General features: G+C 44.2%; 1 protein-coding gene across 2 annotated transcripts in view; it reads right to left on the bottom strand.

Moving 5' to 3' along the window:
* The window catches only part of PLD1 (phospholipase D1), a 130,186-nt gene that overhangs the window by 48,764 nt on the left and 61,700 nt on the right, over positions 1-19,722 (bottom strand). For both annotated transcript variants that reach the window (XM_083503968.1, XM_083503967.1), the window contains exons 3-9: positions 18,406-18,533; positions 16,712-16,857; positions 15,360-15,468; positions 12,779-12,844; positions 6,454-6,512; positions 5,805-5,897; positions 291-443 (exon numbers count right to left, since the gene is read on the bottom strand). In XM_083503968.1, the coding sequence (XP_083360094.1) occupies positions 291-443; positions 5,805-5,897; positions 6,454-6,512; positions 12,779-12,844; positions 15,360-15,468; positions 16,712-16,857; positions 18,406-18,533 (754 nt within the window). The remainder of the gene's footprint in view (positions 1-290; positions 444-5,804; positions 5,898-6,453; positions 6,513-12,778; positions 12,845-15,359; positions 15,469-16,711; positions 16,858-18,405; positions 18,534-19,722) is intronic.

Genomic DNA, 19,722 nt, shown 5'->3' on the forward strand with positions numbered 1-19,722 from the left:
CAAAACAATTTCTCCTAATTCATTTGCATACATTACTTTTAATATATATACGTGTGTGTGCTTACACTTTTATCCTAGCATATACCCTTTTTCTTTTTTTTTGCACACATTATGTGGGTGTGTAACTGAATCCCAATCTTGAGAAGTGTGAACTTCAAAGAATGGCTGTGTTTCAATTTGCTGTATTGTTTCAATGGTGCAAAGGAGATGCAAAGTTTGCCTTTCAGTGTGAACTGAATCGAATCTCTCCCACATTCCTAACCACAAGCCGTGGCGTGAAAAGGTCTCACCTGGAGAGATTGTCTATTCGTAGCCCGTGTTTCGTTTCTGTCTCTTTCTTGCCAATCTTTATGCTGAACTCTTTATCTACCAGCAAGACAAAGGAAATGGCTCCACTGTCTGGCTTCATGTACAAGAGAAAAGAGTCCTTGACTACTAGCCACCTAGGAAAGTGATACAAAACAAACACACACAAAATTACATATATTCATCAGGGCTTCAACATTTAGCCCATGAATCGGTAGCTAAATCAACGAAAACCCTTTGTGATCAATTACAAAACTGTCCCTAATTAATCAGGCTTTTTTATATGGTTAATTGTTTTTTAATACATGTGTTTGCAGAAATCGCAAGTGGCTGTGGCTCGGTGGCAGAACATCTGCTCCGCACACAGAAAGTCATGGGTACAATCTTCGCCATCTCTAGTGTTATAGGAAAAAACTGCTCCTTTTCCCTTATGGGGTATCGAAGAGGCCGTATAAGAGTCCTTAAGTGGGTTCCCTATCAGTAGGAGAAAATAACAACGGCCAACCAGAGAATATAGAGAAGCAAAGCAGCTAGTAAGCCTGATCTTTATTAAACTGTTGCAACATGGTCCTCACTAACCACACGCAGGAGGGAGGAGGAACCCAGAACAATGGTGTGACCGCCCTTATATAGATTTTTGAAACTGCCCACCCTGTACCTCAAGACCACCCCCCAAAAAATCATACATACATCACAGGAGGTGGTCTACAGCAGAAATACACCACAGGATACCTGACAATGGTTACTGGTTGCTTTACCTGGGCAGCCCAGCCATTCTTTTGTGTCGGGGAGGGGGGGTGACAAGAAGGCACCCTGCAGGGGCTTGCAGCGGCGCGAGCAGCCATCATGCCACCACATGTGAAGAATCCTCCATTCGTGGCTGCAGCCGTGAGCAGAGGATCCCAGCGCAGGTGGCAAACCGTTATGTACAGCACATGTGCGGCGTTGCATGCATGTGCTGTACATTACAACGCCGTACATGCACTGTACATAGCAGTTTGTTGCTCAAGCACCGTACAGATGGCAGTGGATCCCTCCATCGCCGCTACAGCTGCATGTAGAGGATTCTCCATTCGCGGCTGTAGCAGCGAAGGAGGGATCCCAGCACCGTCCGTACGGCGCTGGAGCACCGCCGGCAGCAAACTGCTATGTTCAGCACATGTGCGGCGTCACTACGTAGGGCGCATGCATTGTACATAGAGACGCTGCACATGCACCCTACGTAGCGATGCCCTGCCCCGGGTGTCATGATGCCTTCATTCGCCCCTACTCTGCCACCTCAGGATTCTACCACCTTGATTTTGTCTCTGTGTGTGGCCAGGGTGATCCTGCCCAACATGGTAAGCCACAATATGGAGCCTGGGCTAGTGACCCATGCAGACCTGCCACTGGCTTGCCCGACCCAGAAATAAATGAGGCTTCCAGGTTAGTCTGGGATTTGTGCCTTGACAATACCAGCCCTCACTCCCGTCCCCTTGGCTTGTGACTTCCAGCTCCCGATTTATCTTGTTGTGTGAGCACCTAAGGCCCAGCCCTACAGGGCTGGGACACATGTGAATCAGAATTCCAAATGGTTTATATATAAAGGCATGCTTCCTTAATTCCAGTAAAGTTAATGGGAAGGGTACAGTGGTGCCTCGCAAGACGAAAAGAATCCGTTCTGTGATTCTCTTCGTCTAGCGGTTTTTTCGTCTTGCGAAGCAAGCCCATTGACGGATTAGCGGATTAGCGCTATTAGCGGCTTATCTGCTGATCGGATCAGCTGATAAGCGGCTTAGCGGCTTAGAAAAAGGGGGGGAGGAAAAAAACCCAGCAGGAACTCGCAAGACATTGTCGTCTTGCGAAGCAAGCCCATAGGAAATTCGTTTTGCGAAGCACCTCCAAAACAGAAAACTCTTTCGTCTAGCGAGTTTTCCGTCTTGCGAGGCATTCGTCTTGCAGGGCACCACTGTACTGCAATGCTTTGAGAAAGGTTTAATTGCCAAGCAACAGGCTCCGCAGCATAACAGCCACCAATCTGGGTGGGGTGGGGAGAGAGATGGCAATCACTTTCTTCAACATACACTTCCTAAGAACTGTGGGAGGAGGAGCTGATTTATAGCTAAAATCTCTTCAAAGCTATTTTTACCAGCTGGGCATGGGCACACGTAATTGGTGTACTGAAATGCACATTTTGCAAAGCTTCGTTCTTGGAATGCATGCATTTACCCCAAGGGGAAGGAAACTGTGCTTAGGAATATAGGAAGGTTCTTTCGTCAGCTCATTGATCCAAATAGCTCAGTACTGTCCACACTGACTGGCAGCAGTAGTCCATTGTTTCCAGCAGGGGTCTCTCACAGCCCTGTGTGGAGAACCTGAGACATAGGAACTAAGGAAGTTGCCTTGGACTGAGTCCCCTACAACTGGCTGGAAGCAGCTCTCCTGGGTTTCAGACAGGCCTTTCTTCCTAGCCCTAACTGGAGATGCCAGGAAGCGGCCAACGATGGAAAGCCTGGGAGCAGGAACTGAGTACAAAGCACACCTGCCAACCCCTCTCATTCCCCTCTCTTGCATTGCTTCACGGGGTCTCTGCCATGGGAGCACATTCACCCAGTGCTTTTCCAGCTGCACTGGCTCCTGGTGGAGTACAGGATCAGATTTAAGGTGCTGCTTTTGACCTGTAAAGCCCATCACGGCCTAGGACCCTTGTACCTACGGGGCAGCCTCTCCTGGTTTGCCCCACGGAGGACCTTAAGGTCCATAAATAGCAACACCCTAGTGGTCCCAGACCCTAAGGAAGTTAGATTAGCCTCAACCAGAGCCAGGGCCTTTTCAACACTGGCTCCGGGCTGGTGGAACGCTCTGCCTCATGAGACCAAGGCCCTGTGGGATCTGATTTCTTTCCGCAGGGCCTGAAAGACAGAGTTGTTCCGCCTGGCCTTTGGCTTAGAATCAATTTGACTCCCTCCCCCTCTTTCTTTCTTTTTTCCTTTCTCCTCCTGTGATGAGGCTGCATTTCAATGTTTTAATGTTGTATTTTAATCTTGTTTTTTAAGTTGTATTTCAATCAACTTGTTTTTATTATTGGTTGTTAGCTGCCCTGAGCCCGGTCTTGGCTGGGGATGGCGGGGTATAAATAAAATTTATTATTATTATATTATAACTGTGTTGCCAAACAGGATGAGGAAGTTGGGGCTTCCCCTCAGTTAAGCGAGGGGCTCCACCCCACCTCACATCAAAGTCAAGCTGCTCACAGTAAGTTAGATAGACTAGGCCTTGGGAGATTCTACTATTTGGCATATCTGCCAGGGATTCGCCTCTGCCTTCCCCTTGACGGGAGTTGAGCCAGACATCGGATGCCCCATAACATGAGGAATTGAGGTCATTTCTCTGGTGGCAAAGCTAGTTGGTGGAGACAATGACTTGAGTGTAACATTGACCCCAGCCTGGCCAGGGCCAGAGCTCAGCATCGTGTTCTCATTGCAGACTGAATCGAGTTTTTGTGAGATGCCTCAGGACAGTCCAGTACTTCTCGGAAGGGACAATGAGGCAGGGAACACAATGCACTTTTGCTGAGTTGGCGCTCAAGGTCGTCTCACATCTGCCTCTGGCGCATAACGAAATAATATTTTTTTTAAGGAGGAAGAGGGGAAACAGGCTTAAGAGAATTTTGTTGTTGAACAAGGAAGAGGTGGACTTAAGGTTGAGTCTTTTGACACTACAATGCTAAGCTGGGTTCAGTGGGATTCACGCCTTAGAGAGTTTGCTTAGATTGCAACCTGAGAGGGTGAAAATTTTAAGGGGCACAATTAATATACAGTGGTACCTCAGGTTACATATGCTTCTGGTTACATACGCTTCAGGTTACAGACTCCGCAAATCCAGAAATAGTGCTTCAGGTTAAGAACTTTGCTTCAGGATGAGAACAGAAATCGGGCTCCGGTGGTGCGGCAGCAGCAGGAGGCCCCATTAGCTAAAGTGGTGCTTCAGGTTAAGAACAGTTTCAGGTTAAGTACGGACCTCCGGAACGAATTAAGTACTTAATCTGAGGTACCACTGTACCACAGGGACGGGGGGAAAGGGGAAGACAGGCTGATAGCATCAGACTGAATCTAGAATGGGAAAATATCTTAAAGCCAGCCAAATCGAGGGTACTGCTACTATTGGGTTGGATCCAGATTTAATCAGATATAGTGTGGACTCACTGAAACGAACAAGACTAAGTCTGAATCCAACTACATACATTTGTCTAAAAAGCACTCAAAGGCTACTAAGGCAGCACTCTTTGGAAGAATTAATTACCAAAAATAACTTTCAAATAAGCAGGCATAGGATTGTTCTGTTCAGTACTTAATATTCATACTCAAAGCCCCCACCCCCACACACATTAGAAACACAAACTGCCGAAAGTTAAAAGTATGACAGTTCAACTGGATGCGTAAGACATAAGCCTGCCTATAAAATAGTTTGTTTAGACAGGAGTGTTTTCTGAGCAGGTCCCAAAAACCTGCAAAAACTGAATCTCGGGAGCATTAGCAACAGTATACAAATTGATCTTAATTCAACAGGTGATCTCAGTGTGCAGCCAAGACCTGACTCACACAGACCTTTTATTGATTCACTCCAGTAACTACTAATGCACCTTCTCTCAAATCAAACTCCTCATTCTTGCTCTTTAAAAGACAGCCCCAGCTTTCAACTGTCCTAATGGACAGTTTTCTATCCTAAAGCAATTTATCTGATTGCTAGAAGATGTACTCAATTTTAACCAGGGTATAGCAAAAAGGATTCTTTACTTGGGAAAGTGTGGCCCAATTCTGGTTGCTGCAGCTCAGAAAGAACGGGGAGAGGTTCAGAAAAGGGCAACCAAAATAACCAAGCTGTTGGATCAACTCCCCTATGTTTACATTACAGGTTACATTTGGGGTTTAGTTTAGAAAACTGGAGATGTATGAGATCCTGCTGGATGCTAAACTAGGTGTAAGATCATAGATTAGTTGTAGTACCTGCAGGTAAATTTTTTCTTAAGCAATTCTTTCTGCTGTCGTCAGCTTGATTTGCATGTAAATCCTAAGCAAAACTATGGCTTAGCGTAAATGAGAAAACATGCCGGTGCACGCTTGGAAAATCGAGGCCACTTCACTCCTGCTGCCATGCTACTGGGAATGATGAAGACATTGTTGGGCTTCTCATTATATGGCTTGCATCTCAATCTGGGCTCATGGTTTGTCTCACCGTTCATGGTTTGTTTAGGGGAGACAAACCACAAGTCTAGACTTGAATGTATTGCTAAGCCAAGCCATGGTTTAGCTCCTGGTGTCATGGCGGCAGTGGGACCAGGGCAAGAGTGAAGTAGCTACAATTTTCTAAATGTGCCCAAGCATGCTTTCTCATCCATGTTAAACCATAGTTAGGCTCAGCATTATACACAACTGGAGCCCAAAGTTTTGGCATAAAGCTGGAAAAATACTTTCCCACCCTGCTGTACAAACCTGAAAAGTCAATTTTTATAAAAGTACCTCTTTGACCACCGGTAGCACAGCTGTCCTTGCCCACAGCAATTCAAACCAGGTATTCTATGTCCTCCAGACCTTTTCATAATCATGCCCTCTCTGAAAGCAAAGAGCAGAGAGAGGAAACATTGCTTTAGCAAGCATTTGGAAGAAGCAATAGTTCGCAACCTGTTGTGAAGAGAAGTCTATATGCAAAACCTGTCTCACCACTACTGAAGTCTTTTGAGCCAGATTACAGTCATACAAGAAGACTTTGATGCAATCCCATTTTACATACCAGAAATGATCTCCAATAGGGGATTCCATTTCCTAACAATTTCCATAAAGGGCTTGCCTTTAATGTATTCCTGTTTGTTCAGGTGAACAGCTTCCTAGTCGAAGGGCCCCTCCAGACTGGGGTTTGTTTGCATTTTTGCATGCGTATTATGCAACATGTCCCTGTACAATGGTAGTACTGGGCTGTCTGCACATCATTTTGATTGATTAGCTGCTCTGCAATGCTTCCCCAGTGTTACCGCATGCTTGCTGTCTGGAGGGGGGGAACACATGTGCCCCGAAACTTTTGCAGGCACAGTCTTGAGAAAGAGGCCTCCACTTGATCTATGGGCAAAGGGCAGGATATATGTTTTAGAAGCAAGGAAACAACGAAACTTACATGCCCTTCGGTCCAAGATCATGGATAAATGACAGCTGACTTACACCAAGGAATTCCAGCTGAAAATGTAAAAAGGACACCTATTATCTGAATGCAAAAGTCCAGAAAATAGTTGAAGGTTTGGGGCCCTTTTTTGGGGGGGGGTACAGGACCCACACTCAAAGGTGGCTGTTTCCTTACCACCACCACTACCCTGTGGGTTTGTGATGGGGATAAGAAGTCTGTACGGGCTTTGCCTTTGAACCCATCCTTATTCTACCTCAGACTAACAATGGCCTGGCAATAATAATAATAATAATAATAATAATAATAATAATAATAATACCTTTATTGTCAATGTACAACCTGTGTACAATGGAATTAACCGAGCCTCCCCCCCCAAAAAACACTCAATCTCATTGCACTCTGTGTGCTTGTCACACAACACACCAACCCCGAAGGTCAGTTGCACTATATTATTTTCCGTTCAGCAGCCTAAAAGCCCACAGACGAAAACTGTTTTTTAGCCTGTTGGTACGACTGATTATACTTCTATATCTCCTGCCCAAAGGTAGAAGATTAAAAAGGTGCTGGCTGGGGTGTGAATCGTCCCTGATATTTTTTCTCGCTCTCCAAATGCTACAATCCCTTGCGATGTCATCTAGCGGGCTCAGGGGACAGCCCATGATATCATGTGCTGTGTTCACCACCCTCTGTAAAGACTTTCTGTCCGTGGCTGTCAAGCCAACGTACCACACTGTGATACAGTATGAGAGGACACTTTCTATTGTGGACCGGTAGAAGGAAGTCATCAACTGTTGTTTAACATTGTTATTTCGCAAGACCCTGAGGAAATGGAGTCTCTGCTGGGCCTTCCTAACCACCTGAGTTATATTGTTTTTCCAAGTGAGGTCTTCACTAAGGTATTTAAAGGAAGAGACTCTCTCCATACAACCCTCCCGATATACAACGGGGCTAGTTCCCCTCTCTTCCTCCGAAAGTCCAACACCATCTCCGTTGTCTTGCTAATATTTAAAGATAAAGGTAAAGGGACCCCTGACCATTAGGTCCAGTCGTGACCGACTGTGGGGTTGCGGAGCTCATCTCGCTTTATTGGCTGAGGGAGCCGGCGTACAGCTTCCAGGTCATATGGCCAGCATGACTAAGCCGCTTCTGGTGAACCAGAGCAGCACACGGAAACGCCGTTTAACTTCCCGCCAGAGCAGTACCTATTTATCTACTTGCACTTTGACATGCTTTCGAACTGCTAGGTTGGCAGGAGCAGGGACCAAACAACGGGAGCTCACCCCGTCGCGGGGATTCGAACCGCGAACCTTCTGATCGGCAAGTCCTAGGCTCTGTGGTTTAACCCACAGCGCCACCCGCGTCCTTGCTAATATTTAGGTGCAAGTTATTCTCTAAGCACCATGTAAATACTTTTTGAACCTCACCCCTGTACATCTGGATTTGCCTCATGAATCCAAGCACACATTGCATTCTGAACTGGAGATTCCAATGAAGGCAGCGCCAACAGTGTCTTCTGTAGCAGAGATGAATGCATGCCGGGTCAGAACATTGAGCCAATATTATCTACCCTGACTGGCCCTGGCTGTCCAGGGTCTCAGCAGACGTCTTTCCCACTACCTTACCCCTTTAACTAGAGGCGACAGGGATTGAACCTGGCACCTTCTACATGTAAAGTGCTACCACTGAGCTATAGTTCCTCCCCACAAGGTATGTACAATATGCTGTAACTGTATGGATCTCCGGACATTGTGCAGCATTTTTTGTATACATGAATTTTTGCGTTTGGCGAAAACCTTACATAACGAATGTTAAAGTGCATTAGCTCTTAAAAACAAACAAGGTTAATCTTTTTCCATAATCTGAGGTTAGTGGTCATTTTAATAATGCACTGGGTGCCCACGTCTCAGTACTAGGATAGAAGAAGTGTGGTTTGGTATCGGGAAGTTGAAACCACAATATTTTATTTTCTCTCTCACAGCAGTGATTGAGAAAAGTAACTTGTGCTAAGAGTCATCAGTGTTATCATCATTAAAATCTTGCGTTTTATCTTTAGCACATTACTTTGTTCATTTAGTAAAATGAAAAAGATGTATGTATGTGTGTGTGATTTTTTTTTTATGGCTGCCATCGGGGATTTGGGAGAATTTTGACTGAGCTCACCCTGAAAAATGAATCTACCTAATTCAGATTTGTCAAAACAATATGCAAATTGAAGCACAGTCATCCTTCAAAACTGGTACGTCTCTGAATTTTGCAATACAGTTCCCCAGATAAGTAAGGTGTACAAAAATGCATATACAAGGATAAAACGTGCCTTAAAATTCATATATATTAATACAATAGCTAACGAAAAAGCATTCTATTAGGGAAAATTACTTGGCAAAAATATGTATATTATGCAAAATTGCATTAAACCATTTTTCAGAGAAGTGTGCACTGAAATGCAGATGAATTTTCATGATTTATTTATTTTTAATTGCAAACCAATGTGGAAATATGGAGGACTGAAGCTAAGATTTCAAAAATGAGAATCAGGGAGAATCAGACAGATTCACTCATCCCTAACTGCCTTAGGCATTTATTTAAAGTAAGGCTCTGTTTCTGCCGATTTTCAGGTCACTCAAATTGTGAATGTTACCCGAGTCATCATTAAGAGCAACACAGGATGCCTTTAAAACCTGCAGGTTTCCATCAACAAGAAATGACATATAGAGAGGATAACTACATCCTCTGTGTCTGTGCTTGAAATTTGACCCTCTCCCAGCTGTCCTCAGAAAGGCCCAATAACCCACTCAGGTTTCTGAATTATCTGTGGCAGGAATAGCCTAGCTATGCAGCAGAGGAATGTGAAGGATTTGGTATCAATGCCTATTGTTGCATCAAAAGAACATCGAGGAGGGATCAACTGAAGGGAGAAGGGATAATGCAATGCAAGCAAGCAAACAAACAAACAAACAAACAAACAAACAAACAAACAAACAGCAAAGTGACAGCTGTTAGGTGCAGATAAACCCAATGGACCTTTTGTGCCCATTGACCGCACAAGTCAGATTCTCATAAGCCAAAACTGAAGGAAAACTTGATGCAATGTGGCACCAGCAGCAGGCCTCGTTTTCTGGCAGCTATTTCTTTTATGTTCCATTTACGTGGGAAACAAATATGGTAGCTCTTGTAGCACCTACGGTATATTTTTGAAAGCTGCTTGTTTGTTTGCTACTTCTTAAGATGTCGAAACCACATTCTGCATGATGGTTCCCGAGACCAAGAAACACATTTTGGATCTGTGCTTGGATACAGTTGGGTGCCATTTTGAATCAAGATAGTGGGCTGAACCTTACAAAACTGCACTGATTCTTTCGGTTTCTCAGAATTCCTGAGCAATGCCGGGTATGAGGCTGCTAGAGTTAATATTGTATGGTCAGAACCCAAAGAACCACCTCTCTAGTTCTAGGAAGCTTCAGTTTTGTTTTCAGCTTCTATTTTGAAAACATTAGGAACTGCCTGCCGTGGCGCACACAGTAAGCTACTTTTGAAACCATGGAGAATTTAGCCCCCCTTTAATAATAATAATAATAATAATAATAATTTATTAATTATACCCCGCCCATCCACTCTGGGCGGCTTCCAAAAAAAATTAGAATACTGTAATACATCAAACATTAAAAGCTTCCCTAAACAGGGCTGCCTTCAGATGTCTTCTAAAAGTCTGGTAGTTGTTGTTCTCTTTGACATCTGGTGGGAGGGCGCCACTACCAAGAAGGCCTTCTGCCTGGTTCCCTGTAACTTAGCTTCTCGCAGTGAGGGAACCGCCAGAAGGCCCTCGGAGCTAGACCTCAGTGTCCGGGTAGAGCGATGGGGGTGGAGATGCTCCTTCATCTGGTCCAACCCCTTGTGATTCAGGAATCTTTTTCCCAACATGGGGCTCAAACCCACAAACCTGAGATTAAGAGTCTTACGCTCTACCGACTGAGCTATCCCAGGATGAAACTAAATCTAATATCACAGGAAAAACAAGGCAATGTTCTCTCTCTCTGTGTGTGTGTTGTTTGTGTGTGTGTGTTGTTTGTGTGTGTCTTTCTGCAAATGAGTGATAGCAGGAGAGAGCCTGTGTCTCACGAGTCAAAACAAAAAGAGGCCAGTAGACTCTGGCCTGAAATGACCTCCTTCACGTATTTTAATTCATCTCTGCTACCAGGACTAGCCTTCATTTAAGATGCGTTAGAGAAATATTCCCCACACAATGCATGACCCTTGAAAAACATTGCCAGATCTAAAGAGGGAGGTTTGGCTGTCTCTGTGTGGCAGCACACACAAGAGCAGAATTTTAGACAAAGCATTATGTACTTTAAGCTTCTCCAATGACTCAACATTTATGGGTGCCAAGTTGGCATAGCATTGCTTCTAAGAGCAAAAGGTAATTATATTATTACACATGCATGCTAATCAAAGCCTACATATACTGCAGACTTGTTGCAATAACTCTGCTAGGAATATAAGAGCTCCACTGGGTCAAGGGTCCATCGAGTCCTGCAATTGCTTTAAAACTATTCATTTATTTCATTCGATTTATGAATCGCTTCCTAGGAAACCTTTCAAAGGGATTTCAGTTGCCAGACAGATGTTTCTGGGAAGATCACCAGCATAGAACGTAAACAACCCTTTACCATGTAGGGATGGGCAGATCTGTCAACTTGGTTTCTCCCAATTTTTCCAATCTTCAGCCTCTTCACATTTCTACATATGCCTGTGATTTTTTAAAAAGCCCTCATGAAGATTAATCAGCATTCTAGTGCTAATTTCTCTTAATATGCACATTTTGTATGCAGTTTGGTGGAACCATGGTTTAGTCTGCCAAGCTAAGACCTACTCTCAGAGAGCAGTTATCAGGAAACACGAGGAAGGGCTCTTATTTGCCTTGAAAACAGAGAACTTTAAGAGGTGGGAAGCTGCCTTTATCAAGGCTGGCTAAGTGCAGATGTTCATGCTCATTCATAGTTAGGGAAAACAAACTATGGTTAAGTTTATGCTTGCACAGGGTCTAAAATCTGTCCCGCTCCAAGTATCCTGTGCAACATGGAAAGAGATCCTGGAGTGCATCCCTAGAAGTGTACTTGGATGACTTGTATAACTGCAGTCTTTAGTAAATGAATCAGATATATTAATCAGTTAGGCATGTTCTGATTCTCAAAAAAATATATAAAAAAAGATTTATCCGGAAGCACACTTTAAAAAAACATTTACTTGTGTTATTTATATTTAATCTTAATATTTACAAAAATCTGTAGACAGCAAAAGGTATTCTCTTTTCATTTCACGCAGAAGGGAATACAGTGGTACCTTGGCTCTCAAACGCCTTGGTACTCAAACAACTTGGAAGCCAAACACAGCAAATCCGGAAGTATGTGTTCCGGTTTGCGAACTTTTTTTGGAAGACGAATGTGCTTTGTTTTGAGGGCCACACTTCCGTTTTGAGTGTTACACTGAGATCTATCTGTTTTTGCTATTTATTTTGCATTTTTGTGGCTCTTTTTTGTTTTGTTTTTGTGACTATGTAGAACCTAGTTCAGCTATTGATTGATTGATTGATTGATTGATTGATTGTGTGACTGCAGTACATTGTTTACTGCTTTCAATGGTCTCGTTAGATAGTAAAATTCATGTTAAATTGCTGTTTTAGGGGTTGTTTTTAAAAGTTTTGAACGGATTAATCCATTTTGCATTACTTTCTATGGGAAAGCGCGCCTTGGTTTTGGAACGCTTTGGTTTTGGAACGGAGTTCTGAAACGGATTAAGTTTGAGAACCAAGGTACCACTCTACCTCTTCTGTGATGGCTCCTAGCGCAACCTATACATCAGGTGAGTGCAGAGAATGTGGCGTTGTTCAATGTTGTGGACTACAACTCCCATGACCCCAGCCATGGGATGATGGGAGTTGTAGTCAGCAACTTCTGGAGGGCACCATATTAGCTACTATAGCTCTGCCTTCCATGCATCTTCTGTAACCAAAAGCAATATACGATTTCTATTGATAAGAAAAATTTATGCAGATTGAAACCAATTAAAAATAAATTAAATACACTGAAACCGATACAACTAATTGGCTAAGACTTCTTCTTCTTTTTTTTAACCGAGCAGCACCTCAGGCTGCGTGTGCAACTGCTGTGTGACCCTGGAAGAACTTTTGTAAACAGCTCTGAGTTGTTGTTGTTGTTTTTCTACAATCAAGCAGCATACAAACAATATGAAATAAATAATAAAATAAATAAACTTAGCAAACAAAAGCAAAGGGAAGAGGCGCATGTCACGGTTCATCACTTACCGTTCCGTGATAGTTTCTGTACAACGGCATTTTTAGGAGGTTTGTTAAGTAATCTTCCAGTTGTTTCTGCAAGGCAAACGCAAAATACTCTACTGCATCTCATTTCTTACTTGGCTTATCATTGCTTTTCAGAATCAGAAAAGTCCAAGCAGTACAAACAAGCAAGTCTCCATTTGAACTAGCAACCTGAACCTAGCTGTTGCTCTCCATCATGAGAAAAAGGGGGCAGGAGTGGAAGAAGGAAAGGGAGAGGAATGATTAATAGCAGGTGTCGAACGAATGAAGGGGAAAGGAAAGAGAAAGAGATCCCAGGCGCCAGGGCAAGTGTTACGTGGAATGACTAGAAACTTGACATGTGCAGAAAAGGAAAAGGAAAACAGCGCAGAGAATTCAGGAACGCCAGAGCATCTTTTACAGTTGTCTAGTATGGATTATCAGCAAGGATCTCCATCCCACGAATCCGTCACTCACTCCACTCCTTCCACACAATGCAGCTAACCCGCCTGACTGCATTTATTCATGGTGAACACAATGGATGCAAAACAAGAAGCATGTTTAAGTGTTGCGCACAAGACTATGGGCAGGTTCGCACCTGAAAGGTTCGCGTTTTCACAAATCCTCCACTGCCAGCAACAGTTTGCTTGCAGTGAGAAACTGTAGGTGGGCGATGCTTGTGTCTAACCCATATTTGTCGTGCTTCCTCCTGGATTTGTCTCTTTCTGCCTGTTCGACTACAAGAGCATCGACAGCCAGAGCGATCTGAACTTAACTGGGGTCTGGGAGAATCAGGACAGGAGCCAAAATTGCATCCAAAGCCCAGCCAACTCATGCTGGCCAGAGCGGAAAGTGGGGCAACGGCTTCCTTTCCCTTTTCTCCTTGCTAGCACCCTCCTTTTGTCTTTGTCCATGAAGTTTTCTTGGCAGGGATACTGGAGTGGCTTGCCGGTTCCTGCTCCAGGTGGATCACATTTGGTCAAAACTCTCCACTATCACTTTTTAGTGATGTATGGAAGTGAGAGCTGGACCATAAAGAAGGCTGATCGCCGAAGAATTGATGCTTTTGAATTATGGTGCTGGAGGAGACTCTTGAGAGTCCCATGAACTGCAAGAAGATCAAACACATCCATTCTTAAGGAAATCAGCCCTGAGTGCTCACTGGAAGAACAGATCGTGAAGCTGAGGCTCCAATACTTTGGCCACCTCATGAGAAGAGAAGACTCCCTGGAAAAGACCCTGATGTTGGGAAAGATTGAGGGCACAAGGAGAAGGGGACGGCAGAGGACGAGATGGTTGGACAGTGTTCTCGAAGCTACAAACATGAGTCTGACCAAACTGCGGGAGGCAGTGGAAGACAGGAGTGCCTGGCGTGCTCTGGTCCATGGGGTAATGAAGAGTTGGACACGACTAAACGACTAAACAACAACAATAACAGCACCCTCCTTGCATCCAAAGCCATCAGTGCCCTATCTGTGCCCTGATACGCTGATGGCAGAATTGCTAGGAGGTACTTAGGGCCTCTACTGCAGTGGGGCACCCCCAGTAACACTCCTCTTGGCTGCTGGATGCTGGCAGAGAAGAACCTACACACATACACTCACACACCAGTCATCGACTTGGGGAGTTAGCACTGCACATCTGTTGTTACTGCAAAATCCCATTCTGTTGTCCAAGGCGCCACTCGGGTCAAGCTAGGGATGGTCAGCTGTTAATATCAATAAGTTTAAGTCAATATCAATAGGCCAGGCAGGGGTAGTGCACATTTATCATCCTGAAAGCCACATTCCCACATGTGAGTGGTGGACTGGGTAGGACAATGAATGCAAATTGTACCCGTGTGCTGCAAGTTGGCTTCTACACAAACTGTCACAGCACTGCCAGGCAAGGAAGGAACTAACTATTGTCAAAAAGCACACTTACATGTTAGGAAAAGGCATGTCCATCAGTCCTACATCTCTCAGCTACTCCGAGATGTGCACCCAAAGAGGCAGCTGCCGCAACAGAGAGGCCCTGCACCCGACTTCAACTTATGTATCTCCCCCCTCCAAGCTGTGCACAGTGAGCCGAAGACTACGCCTGCAGGTAACCTTCTGTTCCTCCCTCTTCACCCCTCTACTGGTCCTGGGAGACAGTGGAGCAGGAGAGACGGGGAGAGGAGGAGGAGGTGTGGAAGCCAGCCTGACCCCTCTCTCCCTCCTCCTGCACCTGGTTCTTCCCTCTCCAATCCTAAAGCTTCTCCTGCCTCTGACTCTCTTCTCCTGGCTGTAACAGGCTCCCCCAGATCATGGATCCCTTCTTCAAAGTCAGTCTCCAACCAGCTTTCTCCCGGGGCTCAGTCATCAGTATCCAGCCAGTTCCTGACACAAACTCACACTCCCCTCTGTCTTTCATCCAGACCAAGCAAGAAGCATCATCAAAGTTCAAGGGCAAATTCCAGCCAGGCAGAAACACTTGAGTTGTGAAGCAGAGCCAGAGAGGGTTCGTGGCCTGGGGAAAGGGTGTGTGATTAAGGGAGAGTCCCCAGGGCCTGAGAGAAGGGCTTGGAATAGGGTTGAAGACAATCCACAAGAGGAAGGATACTTACTCTTCTGCTGGACAGGTGTTCTTCTCTAGCCATATTGTCAGAGGTGCGCGGTAAGTTTGGCATTTGCCTCGCCTCTCCCCTTTTGATGGTCTGCCTTCGGACCGTGTGTCTGAAAAATACAATGATTGGGTTGTCTGGGGGAATTTTTTTATTTATTTAATATTTTATTAAGTTTTATCAGTGAAAAAATTCAGAAAGAATACAAAAACAGAAAAATACAAAGTCAAAATACAAAAATACAAACATTAAGCACAAAAAAGAAAAAAAAGAAAAAAAAGAAGAACACATAAAGAAAAAAACTCCCTCTTTTTAAACTCATCTTTAGTTAACTTATTTTCTTGACTTCCTCACGCCTCCCTTTTTTGTATCCCTTTTTTAAAGTTGGTTCAGCAAATTCATTCCAATTCAATTTGTCTATTTATCAATCCCCTCTTACATTTTACCTTGTTGCTAGAACCCCTTCGATTCATTTCAATGTCATCAACATTCAAAAATTTTGCAATGTTTCTGTAAATAAGTCTTAAATTTCCTCCAGTCTTCTTCCACCGACTCTTCTCCCTGGTCTCGGATTCTGCCAGTCGTCTGGGGGGATTTTTTTGCCAAATCTTTTTTATTGGTTTTCAAATTTTTACAATGTTCATGTATTCTGCCCACCATGCAGGAGAACAGAATCTCACATGTTAAGGTAAAGAGGCCACATTGAAAGCATTCTTATACCACTGCAGTTTGTTAAGGCTGCAGACCCCACAGAGCAACAATTCCCAGCTTCATTAGCAAACTACAGTTTCCCAGGGGTTTCCATGACTGCTAAAATGAGCTATGGGCATGCTTTAAACATATGGTGTAGCTGTGCTCATAAAGTGCCTCTGGATATAAGCCATCTATTCATAGATGCATGGACATGAGGAATATTGCGTTCGTTTTCCTGATTATAATGCTAGTGCTTGTGTCCCATTTTCTAATGTTCCTTCTACTCTCCAGGACCTGCTGTGTTATGGAATTGTGGCTTTTCAATAAGTATACTAGCATGTAGTGCTAAATTTCATTCATACGTGACACAACGAAGAACGTCACTGGGCGATGTCACTACTCAGCCATCCATTCCAAACATTTGTACTTTGGTTCCTCCAAATTTGTCACTTTTTACTCCCGTGATTTTTAGGGTTAAAGGGGCTGCAAACAGTTTTGTGTTTTTTTCTGGAATCAAATCACACGGAAATGAGCGCTAAACGTTCAAGGTATTCCATTCGTTTTCTGGAAATGGCTCTTATGTCCTGTGAGACCTAAAATACCATGAGGAAATTCCACCACAAGCAAATCATGGCCTAGAAAGGCCCTTGCGCCGTTGTTACCTTCTTGTAGGGATGGGGATCCGAATGAAAGCTTTGTACCGAAGCAGTTCCCTGTGAAACTCTTGGAAGTGCTTGAATTTCCTTTTCACCTGCCATGTAAATTCCCCGTGTGTCAACTCAATGGTGTAAACATGTAGACTCGGCACCTTCAGGAAGGAACAAAATTGTTTAATGGTGCTAACCCCATGGCATCCTAAAACAAATTGGGTTTGTACAACCTTCCTGTAGTCCAGATAAGATGGCGTCACTGTTAGTAGGCCATTCCCTTGACCAGATGGATGGGAGATTGCTTGCTGTTGATGGAGCTACACTCCCTCTGAAGGAGTGGGTATGTAGTTTGGGCGTACATCTGGACCCTTTGCTGTCACTTTAGGCTCAGGTGGCCTCGATGGTGCAGAGTGACTTCCATCAGCTTCCGCTAGTGGCCCAGCTGTGCCCCTTGTCTGGACAGGGACAGCCTAACTTCTGTCATCTATGCTCTGGTAACCTTTAGGAAGGCCAGACTCAAGAGTTGACCTTGGCACTGGGAGACCTTGGGTGGCATCCAACAAATGACTTCTATAAGCAAGGATTTCCTCTTGTGCAACAGAACTTCCTCCCCCCTCTCCTCCGTGTGGCTTGTGCCCTCCCCGAATCTGCTCCGGAGGGCTTGGGGAAACTCCCAAAACAGATTTAGGGGGTGCACGAGGAGGAGTGGGGGGTGTTGTTCCATTGCACAAGTGGAAATCCTTGCACTGCTGGGGACTCTTTGGTTGGATCCTGTCAATCTTACCATTTCTGAAGGACCTGTAAGTTAGCAAGACGAGGAAAGGCCTCTACCTGAGACATTTAAGAGCTTCTTTAAGAGCACACTGAAGGATCAATTCTTTGCAAGTGCAGAATGGACATTATGTGGCGCTTGCAAAAGTGTCAGTTCCACAAGTCTTCATTACATTTGGAGAAGCTTGAACAATTGAATTAATATTATTTTTTACTTGGCAAAGTTTCACCATATCAAAATGAGAGAATCTCTGCCTTAAAAAGCTTTCAGGTCCCATAATGCAAATTCCAATTAGTAGTCAGCGTGTTCATCAGCTTCTACAGATGGACCACATATGGTCTCCTATTGTTTTAGAATAGCAGTTTTCTGTGGATCACGTTTAAAGGCTGTTATGTATGTCTGATAAAACATGCAGGTTGGAATTCAACGGTGAGCTGCTAACAAGATTGCTTAATCCAGGCATGGGCAACCTTCGGCCCTCCAGATGTTTTGGCCTACAACTCCCATGATCCCTAGGTAACAGGACCAGTGGCCAGGGATGATGGGAACTGTAATCCAAAACATCTGGAGGCCGAAGGTTGCCTATGCCTGGTTTAATCAGTGCAAACATTTCTGCCTTCCAGGTGGAACAAGCTCCCCTCTTCTCCCTCCCTGCCCTGTTCTGGGGGGGGGCGTGTCTCCCGATTCCCTGAGCCGATTTGGGGAGGGTGCAGGGGTATGCAAGGGGAGGAGATGTTCTGTTGAGTTGGCTTCCGCTACTGCAATGACTTAGTTGAATTCAGTCCTTAGTTTACCATTTTATTTTCATGCAACTTTCCATCCCACTCTCCATCTCAAAAAGCAAAGCACTTAGCAACAGAAACATGGGTGCATCATGGAATGTGAACTGATTTTTTTTTTTTTTAAAGCACTGCACTGGCAAATAAGATCTGACCTTTGTTGTTGAGGTACAGCGTTCCACTTCCAAAACTCGCACTCGGATTGGACACCCAGTTAGGTAGGGCTGTGCATGAGCCTCTTTAAATCCTTTAGTGTTATAAATGGCAGAGAACGGAATGCCCACTGCAAATGATGAAATGGCAGTTTTGGTATCAGTCCTTTAAAGCACAACTTGGAACACAGCAGGCAAAAGTTTAATATTGAAAGCTGCTAAATAAGAGACATTGCAGCACATAACAGATTCCCCCCCCCCCCCAACTAAGTAGCAACGCATGATTCTGTCATTTTCTGTTAAATCTCAGTTTCTCACCTTTTCACTCTTAAATTAAATTGTTATTCACCCTGGGATCTCAGAGAGAGCGACAGGTAATAAATTTAAGAACAACATTACCATATTTCTACATCAGCTTGTGATTATTTTTTTTAAAAAAAAGTTGTCATGAAAACTAATCAGGTGTGTTTCTCTATCCTGCCCCCACCCCCAAAAAAACTACACCCATCTCTAGTCCTTAACTGGATATGCCAGGGATTGAATCTGGGGTTTTAAAGCATTTACTCAACACCTGAATTTGGTCTCTCTCTCTCTCTCTCTCTCTCTCTCTCTCTCTCTCTCTCTCTCTCTGTGTGTGTGTGTTTAAAAGGGGGGTGGATCATTACACATACCACAACTCACATTCCATAATAATCCTTGTGACTGGGGCAGCTTCAGAAATCTGGTCTTAAAGTTTAGTGTTTACCCCGGAGACTCAGAACAAGAGCCTCAGGTGACGACCTACATAATTAAACTGCAGAAAAAACAGCTAAAATCCACAAAATCTATTTGGAAAAAAACCCAAGGAGTTCTATGTGCCAAGGAATAGGTCCTATCATATGCTGAGTGTCCCACATTTCCTTGCAATAAATACAGATTTTAATCTGAAGAGGCACAGAAAACCTGAAGCAGACTGGCGGTGCTCATTCCGAAGTTATCCCTCAATTCACACATCCAAGTCCCATTGCATTCTAACTCATGGGAGAAGATTTAGCAGCAACTGAGATACTGCTGGGATAAGCTCAGTCAGAAGAGCACGAGACTCTTAATCTCAGGGTTGTGGGTTGGAGCCCCATGTTGGACAATAGATTTCTGCATTGCAGAGGGTTCAACTGGATGACCCTTGTGGTCCCTTCCAACTCTACAGTTCTATGAAAAGTATGATAAAGACTATGGTTCCTGTTAAAGAAAATATGCTTCACAGTATTTACTGCTGCTCAGCGATGCAGATGAATTTTAAACTAAACTCTACTTGTCAAACAAGTGGGGGCGCAGCCTGCT

The sequence above is a fragment of the Podarcis liolepis genome (assembly GCF_965112155.1).
Source record: "Podarcis liolepis genome assembly, chromosome: 5".
In the NCBI taxonomy this organism is placed as follows: domain Eukaryota; kingdom Metazoa; phylum Chordata; class Lepidosauria; order Squamata; family Lacertidae; genus Podarcis; species Podarcis liolepis.